Here is a 12,530-nt window from a genome sequence, read left to right as displayed (position 1 = left end):
AAGAAGATAGAAACACATTTTTTTTATTTAAACTAGTCTCGTTAGTTTTTGGTCAGACTAAGTGAAATTGGGATTCTAAGATTTTGTTAGTGTCTAACTGTAATGGCGGCACTAAATAGGAATTTTCATAATAAAAATAATAGTTCATTAAAGAAGATACAAGTCAGGAATGGAGGATTTCAGAGAATTATTTTAAAGAAATAGGCAGCCTAACTGTTGCAATTTTAAGTGAAATCAAGACGTGGGTAATCAAAAATAGCGATTCGTTATCACCTTAATTATAAATTACAAAACTAGTGGATGGTAAAACTAAGCTATAAATTGATTTATAGATTCATACACGAGCTGAGCAATCCGGATGTGACTGGAAATTAACCTTTGGTTAGTTCACATCTAGTAATCTTATCGCAATTTGTGTTTTCATAACTTGCATGATTTATACATGATTTTTAATATGAATATGTTACCGATTATTTTAAGTTGCATGTGGGACAAGTCTTTTACTCGATATGATACTGAAATAATTATTAGAGAAGATTATCGTTGTTTTAAATATTTTCGTTGTCACTAAATCTCTTTAATCGTTACTTGAATTTACTGTTATCGAAAAGAAATTATATGATTTGATAAGAACCGAAATTCCCTATATTGTTTTAAAATATTTTTTATGAGTATATACGGATTACAGAGACAAGTATAAATGGGAGTAGACATTGAAGGATCTCATAGCTAACGGCGGGTTCGTTAGACCTGGTGCATCTTGTATTTACCGATTACAGAGTAAAGTTATAGCCCTCGCTAGGGGGAAGGTATAACTAGCATACCGTTACCGATTTCCCTCGAGTAGGGACTACCGTTATATTTGACTTCTTGCGAAGAAGTCCACAGTTATACTGATTACATGATCCGTTCATTGAAACCTCCCAAAATGTGAATACTGATGTTATACAGTGGTTACCGAGCTTATTACTGAATTGTATTTGTATTATACTACAAGAAAAGTATGATGAGACTGAAAATTATTTATTGTTTCTGAAAGGGCATTTTTATGTTGTTTTCTGTTTGATATATTAGCATGTTTTCTGACTTGTCCTCAAATTAAAAACGGTTGTGGTTAAGTGTTATTACTCACTGAGCTAGCGACTCATTCCCTTCTAATTCTTTTTACAGAGACAGCAGTTGACGCAGGCAAGGATTTCGTTAATTAGAGCGCACATGTTGATAGTTCTTGGTGAGCCTCGCACTTGTTCGCATAGGCGGAGATTTTATTTATTGTTATGGTCCTTTATTTAAATTCTTAGAGTCGCTCCATAGTCATTCTTTTAGTGTCATGATTATTATTTATTTATTATAGTCTTATGTTGAGTATCGTTCTTTATTATCAAAGTTGGAGATAAATTAATATTTCTGGTTGTTAGTGGGTTGATTAGTAATGGTGGAGACTCGTTTTGGTTGATTGATAAGTTGTCGATTATTTGGTGTGATATTAGGACGGTTGGTTGTTGATTTGAGACAGGAAAATTTTTGGGATTGTCCAAAAACAGGAGAAACTCTGTCTGATTTTCTGTAAAATACCGATAAGGCTTACTTGGGAGCATTTGCTCCTAAGCGCCGGTCATGATCCTAAATTGGGTCGTGACAAAGTTGGTATCAGAGCATAGGTTTTAAGTCCTGAGTCATGGAGCAATATTTTTTGTAGAGTCTTGTTCATGGTTATGTAGGCGCCTATACTTATGATCTCGAGGCTACTGAACATTTAGGAATGTTTTTCCTTCTTTCATTCTTTGATCGTGCGTTGAGATAACTTGAGATTGACTTTGGAATATTTATTTCGCAGATGGCTAGGACACGCACACCCTCATCTATTGCACGTGGTGTTGGACGTGGTGCTACCCGTGGTGGCGGTCAAGTTGGGGTTCATCAAACTAGAAGACAGACTGCTCCTCAACTTCAACTTGGGAACATGGGTAAAACCCAAGCTGTTATGCTAGATCAAGTGCAAGAGCAGGGAGTTCAGAAAGCTCCACCACCAGTGCCAACTGTTGCCTTACTTGCAGATACAGTGACAAGGTTATTGAATGTGTTAGAGGCATTGGTTCCCACTCAGAGAGGAAGTTCAGCTCCTTAGGCTACTTTACAGACACAAGCACCTGCACAGACTCAGACTTTCGGAAATAAGAAAGTATCCCTATAAGAGTTTCTGAAATTGAAATCACCAAAATTCACAGGTTCCGATAATTCAGCAGATCCTCAAGGTTTATTGGATGGGACACTCAAGGCATTACGTGCTCTTGGATGTTCTAGTGAGAGAGCCGTGGAGCTCGCAGCATACAAACTAGAGGATATGGCCAACACATGGTATGAAACTGTATTGCTAGGAAGGCTAGCAGGAGCAGCACCACTGACATGGAATGAGTTCACTAAGTTGTTCAAGAATCATTTTCTTCCAGAAAGTCTGATGCAACAATATGCTAGAAACTTTGAGAGATTGGTTCAGACTCCAGATATGGATGTGTCAACATATAACACTAAGTTCTGTAAGCTGGCTATATATGCTCCTCACATAGTACATACCGAAGAAGCTCGAGTTCAGAGGTTTATGGATGGATTGGTTGGTCGTCTATACACTGCATTAGCCTCCACAGATGAAGACTTTATCCTACTCTGATATAGTCGACCTTGCTAGAAAGATTGAAAACAAGGGACGTGAGGAGCGTTCAGCTAGTGATTTATGTAAGAAGGCCAAGACAAGAGGGGCTTTCAGTGGTGGTTTTAGTGAAAATAGAAGAGCAGGAAATCAGGGACAACAACAACAACAACAACAACAGGGTTCTCAGACAGGGACACACATGTCTTCACAATCCACATACATACCACATTACAGACAAGGTAATAGGGGACCATCATCTTCTGGACATCGTAATTCTTGGCAGATATATACCACTACTCCAGTCTGCCAGACTTGTGGTAGATCACATTTGGGCCAATGTCGTGTTCTAACTGGAGAGTGCTTTTGGTGTGGCCAGTTGGGACATCACTTGAGGGATTGCCCTCACCCTCCGAGAAATTTCAACCAGGCTTCTATTCAGTCAGTTGCACCGACTCAGACTACTCGTAATACTTCAGGTGCTACAGGTACAGGAAATAGAGGTCGAGGTGCTGGAGACCGTGCTACTGTGAATCAAGGTCAAGGCAATGCTGGTAGAGGTCAGGCGAGAGTTTTTGCATTTACTAGACAGGATTCTTAGGCCTCAAATGCAGTGGTTACAGGTATTCTTTCTGTCTGTTGATTTGATGCACTTGCGTTGATTGATCCGAGATCTACTCACTCTTATGTGTCCTCATACTTTGCTTTGAGATTTAGTAGACAGCCCGAGCTATTGAATGATCCTTTTTCTAGTTGCTACTCCTGTTGGAGAGTCTCTATTAGCTGAATACGTGTATCGTGCTTATCAGATTCAGGTTGAGGGTAGAGATACTCTAGCTTACCTTATTCTACTTGATATGATTGACTTTGACATGCTAATGGGATTGGATTAGTTATCTTCTTGCTATGCTATAGTCGATTGTCATGCAAAGATAGTTAAGTTTGAGATACCAAATGAACCCAGTTTTATTCTAAGAGGGAGTCAAGTTCCAGAGACTTGCAAAATTATATCTTTTATGAAGGCTCAATGACTTTTGAAGAAAGGTTGCTTGGGTCTCTTAGCTATTGTAAATGACACAAGAAAGGAAACAGTTAGTATAGAAAATGTACCCGTAGTGAGAGAATTTTCTGATGTATTTCCTAAGAATTTACCAGGATTGTCTCCAGTACGAGAAATAGACTTTGGTATTGATTTGCTACCTGAAACACAGCCCATATCGATACCCTCATATCGAATGGCAACAGCATAGTTGAGGGAGCTAAAGCAATAGTTACAAGATTTGTTAGATAAGGGTTTTATTAGACCTAGTGTATCACCATGGGGTGCACCAGTACTGTTCGTAAAGAAGAAAGACGGATCCCTGAGATTGTGCATTGACTACAGGCAGTTGAACAAGATAACAATACGCAATAAATATCCTTTGCCCCGTATAGATGACATGTTTGATCAGTTACAAGGAGCTGCCCATTTTTCAAAGATTGACCTCCGTTCTGGTTATCATCAACTTAAAATCAAAGATGAAGATATTTCTAAGACTGCTTTCAGAACTCGATACGGGCATTATGAGTTCCTTGTGATGCCTTTCGGACTGACAAATGCTCCAGCTGCATTCATGGATTTAATGAATAGGGTGTTCAAGCCGTTTCAGGATAGATTTGTAATAGTATTTATTGATGATATCCTGATATATTCTCATAGCCAAGGAGAACACGATAATCATCTCAGGACTGTGTTGCAGACATTGTGAGAACATCAGTTTTATGCTAAGTTCTTGAAGTGTGAATTCTAGCTAGACTCGGTATCATTTCTGGGACATGTTGTATCCAAAGATGGAATTATGGTAGATCCTAAGAAGGCCGAAGCTGTGCAGAAATGGCCTAGACCTACTTCTCCTACAGAGATTCACAGCTTTTTAGGCTTAGCAGGCTATTACAGGTGCTTTGTGCAAGATTTCTCCAGAATAGCAGTGCCACTAACCAAGCTAACACAGAAAAATGCAAAGTTTCAGTGGAAGGAGGAATGTGAGCAAAGCTTTCAGAAACTCAAAACGTGTCTGACAACTGCACCAATATTAACCTTACCATCAGGTTCTGAAGGATTTACAGTATTCTCTGATGCCTCGAGGGTGGGATTAGGATGTGTTCTCATGCAAAATGGTCGTGTTATAGCTTATGATTCGAGACAATTGAAAAGGCACGAGCAAAACTATCCTACACATGATTTGGAGATGGCTGCAGTGGTATTTGCTCTAAAAATTTGGAGGCATTGTCTATATGGCGAAACTTGTGAGATTTATACCGACCATAAAAGTCTGAAGTATATCTTTCAGCAGAGAGATCTGAATCTTCGACAGCGTTGGTGGATGAACTAATCAAAGACTATGATTGTTTTATTTTATATCATCCTGGAAAAGCCAATGTGGTGGTTGATGCATTGAGCAAAAAATCTATGGGGAGTTTGGCACATATAGCCCCTGCAAAGAGACTTTTGGCCAAAGATATTCAGAGACTAGAAGATACAGGTATTAGATTTAGTGTCGGACATTCAGAGGTATTGTTAGCTTGTGCTCAGACTAAGTTTTCATTAGTTGAGCACATTAAGGCCACCCAATATGAGTATGAACGATTATGCAAATATAGAGATGAGGCCTTAGCTAGTAAAAGCAAGGATATGATTGTTGAAAGTGATGGTGTTCTTCGAATGGGTGAGAGGCTATGTGTAGCAGACGTAGATGGGTTGAGACATGCTATTCTTAAAGAAGCTCACAACACTAAATACACTATACATCCTGTATCAAAAAAAATGTACCATGACCTGAAGCAATTTTATTGGTGGGAAGGTATGAAGAAAGATGTTGCTAACTTTGTTTCTAGTTGTTTGACTTGTCAGCAGGTCAAGATAGTTGTTTGACTTGTCAGCAGGTCAAGGCTAAGCATCAGCGACTCGCAGGACTACTACAACAAATTGAGATTCCAGAGTGGAATGGGAATGAATTACTATGGATTTTATCACCGGGCTACCACGAACCCTTAGAGGTTATGACTTGGTATGGGTGATTGTAGATCGACTGATAAAATCAGCACACTTTTTGCCAGTGAAGACTACATATGGTGGAGTCAGGTATGCACAGATATTTATCAACGAAATTGTCTGACTTTACGGAGTTCCAGTATCCATCATCTCTGATAGAGGATCACAGTTCACTTCACGCTTTTGGAAATCTTTTCAAGAAGCATTAGGTACACGAGTAGATCTTAGTACTGCATTTCATCCACAGACAGACGGGCAGTCTGAACGTACTATTCAGATCTTGGAGGATATGTTGAGAGCTTGCATTCTTAAGTTTGGAGGTAGTTGGGACACTCATCTACCGTTAGCTGAATTTGCTTACAACAATAGCTTCCAGTCCAGTATTCAAATGGCACCGTACGAAGCATTGTATGGTAAAAGATGTCATTCTCCTATCGGATGGTTTGAAGCTAGTGAGACTAACTTATTGGGACCCGACCTAGTACAAGAAGCTATGGACAAGGTCCAGTTGATCAGGCAGAGACTGCTTGCAGCTCAAAGCAAACAAAAGTCTTATGCTGATAAGAGAAGAAGAGATTTAGTGTTCACAATTGGAGACAAAGTGTTCCTACAAGTCTCCCCTATGAAAGGTGTGATGCGGTTTGGGAAAAGAGGCAAGTTGAGCCCCAGGTTTATAGGACCATATGAGATATTAGACCGAGTGGGAGCGGTTGCTTACCGTTTGGTACTTCCTCCTGAGTTGTCCTTTATCCACCCAGTGTTTCATGTCTCAATACTAAGGAAATGTATATCAGACTCATCTCAGGTGATTAAAGCACTGACTATACCGCTCGATCAGAAGTTGTCCTACGAGGAGGAGCCGACGGCTATTGCTGATAGGCAAGTAAGAAAGCTACGGTCAAAAGAAATTGCGCTCGTTAAAGTCTTACGGAGAAATCATACTGTTGAACAAGCTACATGGGAAATAGAAGATGTTATGCGAGTCAAGTATCCTCATTTGTTTCAGTCTACAGGTACGAACTTGAGTTAAATTCGGGGACCGAATTTTATAAGGGGGGGAAGATGTAATACCCTATATTTTAATAAGGGTGTATTGGTCATTAGCAAAATAATAATAATTAATAATAATAATAATAATAATAATAATAATAATAATAAATACAAGACAAATTGGAAAAAAAAAAAAAGAAGAAGAAGAAGCCTATGTTTATACAATGAAGGGATGAAATTAATGGGCCGTAACCCATTTGGTCAAAACTGACGTGAAATAGAAAAGAGGAACAAGGGATTTGGGAAAGAAAAAAAAACCTTCAGTCATCGTAAGCATCAAAGCAAAAGGGTTTCTGGTGCTCCATCCAATACCACGTTCTACTTAGAAGAATTAAATATCTTGACCCTCAACAGTAGAATTCTAGGTAACTACATATATGTTTCCTCCTATTTGAAGTAGTATTATTTTTAAAGTTTAAATAAATATGAGGTTGTAATTTGATTAAGAGTTGGGAAACAAATTGGGATTTAAGAAAACAAAAAAAAAAGAGATAGCAACACATTTTTTTTATTTAAACTAGTCTCGTTAGTTTGGTCAGACTAAGTGAAATTGGGATTCTAAGATTTTGTCAATGTCTAACTGTAATGGCGGCACTAAATAGGAATTTTCATAATAAAATAAAATAGTTCATTAAAGAAGATATAAGTCAGGAATGGAGGATTTTAGAGAATTATTTTAATGAAATAGGCAGCCTAACTGTTGCAATTTTAAGTGAAATCAAGACATGGGTAATCAAAAATAGCGATTCGTTATCACCTTAATTATAAATTACAAAACTAGTGGATGGTAAAACTAAGCTATAAATTGATTTATAGATTCATACACGAGCTAAGCAATCCGGATGTGACTGGAAATTAACCTTTGGTTTAGTTGACATCAAGAGGTGAGTAGTAATCTTACCGCAATTTGTATTTTCATAACTTGCATGATTTACACTTGATTTTTAATATGAATATGTTACCGATTATTTTAAGTTGCATGTGGGACAAGTCTTTTACTCGATATGATATCGAAATAGTTATTGGAGAAGATTATCGTTGTTTCAAATATTTTCGTTGTCACTAGATCTCTTTTACCGTTACTTGAATTTACTGTTATCGAAAAGAAATTATATGATTTGATAAGAACCGAAATTCCCTATATTGTTTTAAGATATTTTCTATGAGTATATACGGATTACAGAGACAAGTATAAATGAGAGTAGACATTGAAGGATCCCGTAGCTAACGGCGAGTTCGTTAGACGTGGTGCACCTTGTATTTACCGATTACAGAGTACAGTTATAGCCCTCGCTAGTGGGAAGGTATAACTAGCATACCGTTACCGATTTTCCTCGAGTAAGAACAACCGTTATATTTGACTTCTTGCGAAGAAGTCCACAGTTATATCGATTACATGATCCGTTCATTGAAACCTCCCAAAATGTGAATACTGATATTATACAGTGGTTACCGAGCTTATTACTGAATTGTATTTGTATTATACTACAAGAAAAGTATGATGAGACTGAAAATTATTTATTGTTTCTGAAAGGGCATTTTTATGTTGTTTTCTGTTTGATATATTAGCATGTTTTCTGACTTGTCCTCAAATTAAAAACGGTTGTGGTTAAGTGTTATTACTCACTGAGCTAGCGACTCATTCCCTTCTAATTCTTTTTACAGAGACAGCAGTTGACGCAGGCAAGGATTTCGTTAATTAGAGCGCACATGTTGATAGTTCTTGGTGAGCCTCGCACTTGTTCGCATAGGCGGAGATTTTATTTATTGTTATGGTCCTTTATTTAAATTCTTAGAGTCGCTCCATAGTCATTCTTTTAGTGTCATGATTATTATTTATTTATTATAGTCTTATGTTGAGTATCGTTCTTTATTATCAAAGTTGGAGATAAATTAGTATTTCTGGTTGTTAGTGGGTTGATTAGTAATGGTGGAGACTCATTTTGGTTGATTGATAAGTTATCGATTATTTGGTGTGATATTATGATGGTTGGTTGTTGATTTGAGACAGAATTTTTTTTGGGATAGTCCAAAAACAGGGAAAACTCTGTCTGATTTTCTGTAAAATACCGATAAGGCTTACTTGGGAGCATTTGCTCCTAAGTGCCGGTCATGATCCTAAATTGGGTCGTGACAATATCTTCGACAAGGATTAGGTCTGAAGTCTTTACTCGGACAAATCTGCCCATCCAACCTCGATCTCAAGCCTCGTCTATGCTCGAGAATGAGGGTTTGGTTGCTCGGCGGTAAAGCTTGATCATGCCTCCACGATAGAGTCAGGGGCTGTAGAGACGCATAAGGTGATCGAGGGTAAAAGGATGCCCCTCGATCTTGCTTGCAAAGAATCGGAGGAGGATCACGATCCTATAGAACGATGGATGGATGTGGCCAAGAGTGACATCGTACCTCTTGCAAACGGCGACGATGATTGGGTCTAAGGGATCTATCGTAAAGGGGTAAGTGTAAACACTCATATACCCCTCCACATGAGTTGTGATGGATTTCTCGAGGGTAGGAACTACTACATCTTTGCCTACCTAGTTGCACTCCTCTTTCATCTTCTCGAGGAGATCTTCTGTAATCGTACATATGTACCTCGACATCGGTTCGCATCGACCCAGTGTCGAGGGCGTATTCTCCACCTTGAAATCAGCGGCAGTAGCACATTTTGCCGGATTGAAGTCCTTAAGAGGATGCTCCGTCGTGTCCACAGCGCCGGCGGACTTTGACGAGGAAGCGCTTTCCTTGTATGAGATAGTTTTTGAGGTCTTAGCTATTTTGTAGATGGGGAAGAATTAAACGGAGGAAGAACGCTTGGTGTTTTGCGACGAAACAAGTAAGAAAATTCAGAGATTTGAAAATATAGAGCTCTGAAGAAGGCAACGATTTTGGAAATTAGAGGGAAGAAGATTTGTAAGTAAAGTTTGAAAGATGAACAAAGATGCATTTATAGGTTGAAGAGGACGGTTCAGTGTCGGTGTTGGCCGACCATCGACTGACAAGCATTAAATGCCTAGAGAACTGAACCAATGAGACGTTTCAATCACCTCTGCCGTTTATGTCACGATGCTTACGTCATGATAAACCGAGGGAATGTTCGAAGACTCAATTCGTTTCTTCTCATTGCACTCCAAAAAATAAGGGGACTATCTGTATACGGTCAAAATTGGGCTTGCCTAATTTTGTATGACTAACCGAAATTGGAGTGGTAGATCAAGGCTCGGCCTCGGTTATATCAGACCATAGTACGGAGATGGATTGTAAGCTTGTGGATCAATGGCCGATCGAGATCGAGACCAGCCGTTATTGAGACCGAAGTGAGAAAGATATCGAAGGAAACCTGCTAGGTCGAATAACAGAAAGCCGAGATATTCATGATCGGGCAAGGATCATGGCGGAAATCTCGGCACGTATCTTGTCAAGACCGGTTATTTATCCTATCATGGGTTTTGCTTCTGTAAATTAGAATTATACCATAAATAGGATTCTTATACTATATAAAGAGGATCCTAATCGTTTTGTAATCATAAGATATTAACGCATAATCAAGCAATATACTATATTTTTCTCATAAAGCTCTCTTAAGCTCTACTGCTCAGTTCATACTTTTTTAGCATACATTGTTGTACGAGGTTAATCTAGCTCGAAGGCCATAATCGCTCAGCATATTTGTTTGTTTTATTTTTCAGTTAATTTCTAACATTAATTCTCATATTTCTCAGTTTGTGCCAAGTGAAATCACGTATCCTTAAAACCACTTATAAATTTAGTTGTTCTTCAATTTTAAGGGTAAACAAATAATAACCATGCAAAGGAGGCGAACCCCGAAGGCGAAATCGAATGTGGTGGTGCACCAACGCATTTAACGTCGACATGTCATTAAATACAGATACAAGTATAGATGTCATATGCATTAATTTGGTCTGTTCGGTCTGTTTTGGTTTAATTTTACAAAGTTATTTAGTTACTTGTTCGATTCATAAATAGACATTAATCTCATCCATATCTTGGATCTTGTATTCCTAATAATATGTTCCAGGAAGACGAAGAAGAAGAAAACAAAAATAATTCGTGTTGGTTTTAGCTAGAAGGATAATAACAAACTGACAAATATTACATTTACAGTTCATGACAAGCTCGCATGGAGCACCTATTCAATTCTTAAATAAAAGCATATAAAACTATAAATCTTGATCAATCGCTAAAGTATCGGGAAACGTTAGATATGAAAGACTGATATTACATTTTTTGTAAAAAAGGATATATTTTTTTTAAAAAAATAAGCACTTATTAATAACAACAACAGTATATAACAATAAGAATAGTCTTCCGAGCAAGTACCAAATGTATAGTCCAAACATATAATGAATTTTCAGCTAATATTGTCCCTATTAAAAATCATTAGGCCAATTGAATCTTCTATTTAAGGGCAATGATCGAAGCAATCAAAAGTTCAAAACACATCTCGTTAAAGGTTTGAAAACTCAAGCATGGCTATGACCTACTTTTTAAGTTCTTTGTTATTCCTTGCAATCATCAATGGAATCCATGCAGTGAACTACTCAGTCACCATTAAGACTGCATCCGGTGCTCGATTTGACCGAGACATTGGTGGCCAATACACCCTTCAAACTCTTGATTCTGCCACCAATTTCATCTGTAACGATATCCTCAAGATCAACTGCCCCATCAACCGCAAAGATGTCCAACACATCAGCATATTCGTCGCTGATGACATGGATGGAGACGACGTTGCATATCAAGACAACAATGAGATCCAAGTCAATTCCAGGTAGTGAACCAGAGGCGGATGCAGCCCATATATATTAAATCTCAACAAATATTAAATTCTGAATCAATTATTTGAAAATTACAACATATATAAAATTAGTTAGAGTTAACCCATGCATGTTTAAATTTTTAATCCACCGCTGCAGGTACATAGAAGGTTACTCTGGTGATGTGAAAAGAGAAATCACTGGAGTGTTGTATCATGAAATGACCCATGTTTGGCAGTGGAAAGGTAATGGACAAGCTACTCAAGGATTAGTTGAAGGAGTTGCTGATTATGTGAGGCTCAAAGCTGGGTTTGCACCTAGTCATTGGGTGATGTCTGGCCAAGGTAGCAGTTGGGACCAAGGCTACGACGTGACAGCTCGGTTTCTTGATTACTGCAATTCTCTTAAAGATGGGTTCGTGGTGGAACTCAACAAGAAGATGAGAGATGCTTATAGCGATAGCTATTTCTGTGACATGCTAGGAAAATCTGTGGATCAGCTCTGGGAGGATTACAAGGCTACATTTACGTATTAGCTTTGCCTAAAACAAGTCGTGCATGATGATTGATGAAACGGACACTGATGAAACGTGGACGTCCTCGAAGCATTTAGCTTGGTTTAATTTCCTTTTCCAATGAAAAAGCATCAGTATCCGTATACTCTCACATTATGATGCAAGAGTGCTATTTTCTCAAATGCTTGCCGTCCAAAATTTACTTTTTCCGTCTCAATTTACGTGCACTGTTCAGATTTCAAGATTTAATTAAGTTTTACATTGGTTGTGACTTTTTCGTATGCCTTTTAAATATTTTAAATTTTTAAAAATAAACCTATAATTATTTTTGGTTTTTATATTTTTTTCAAAGATAAATTTTATTTTTTAAAAATTTAAAAATTATATGATTAAATTAAGATTAAAATTATGAAGTTTGACTCACGAAATTCGATCTGCACCACATAAATTAGGAAGAGGATAATTAAGTAAATAAAGATGTGTTCTCCCTAATAACTTTAAACTTTTAAC

The 12,530-nt window shown here is 37.8% G+C and overlaps 1 protein-coding gene across 1 annotated transcript; it reads left to right on the top strand.

The window, feature by feature from the left end:
- The first annotated feature begins 11,218 nt into the window (after window positions 1–11,218).
- LOC104236679 (uncharacterized) lies at window positions 11,219–12,041 on the top strand. The gene is made up of 2 exons (XM_009790659.1): window positions 11,219–11,520; window positions 11,666–12,041. Exons 1-2 carry the CDS (start codon window positions 11,219–11,221, stop codon window positions 12,039–12,041), a joined length of 678 nt encoding a protein of 225 aa, XP_009788961.1.
- Window positions 12,042–12,530: the final 489 nt, after the last annotated feature.

Source organism: Nicotiana sylvestris, chromosome 11, assembly GCF_000393655.2.
Source record: "Nicotiana sylvestris chromosome 11, ASM39365v2, whole genome shotgun sequence".
NCBI classification, from domain to species: domain Eukaryota; kingdom Viridiplantae; phylum Streptophyta; class Magnoliopsida; order Solanales; family Solanaceae; genus Nicotiana; species Nicotiana sylvestris.
Note: the sequence above shows the minus strand (reverse complement) of the source record. Positions and strands in the feature narration are given on the sequence as shown.

Bases quoted from the DNA above. Each gene is read 5' to 3' on its own strand.
- LOC104236679 (XM_009790659.1), top strand. From the start codon at position 11,219: ATGGCTATGACCTACTTTTTAAGTTCTTTGTTATTCCTTGCAATCATC. The intron at 11,521-11,665 runs GTAGTGAACCAG...CCACCGCTGCAG, and splicing joins GAGATCCAAGTCAATTCCAG to GTACATAGAAGGTTACTCTG.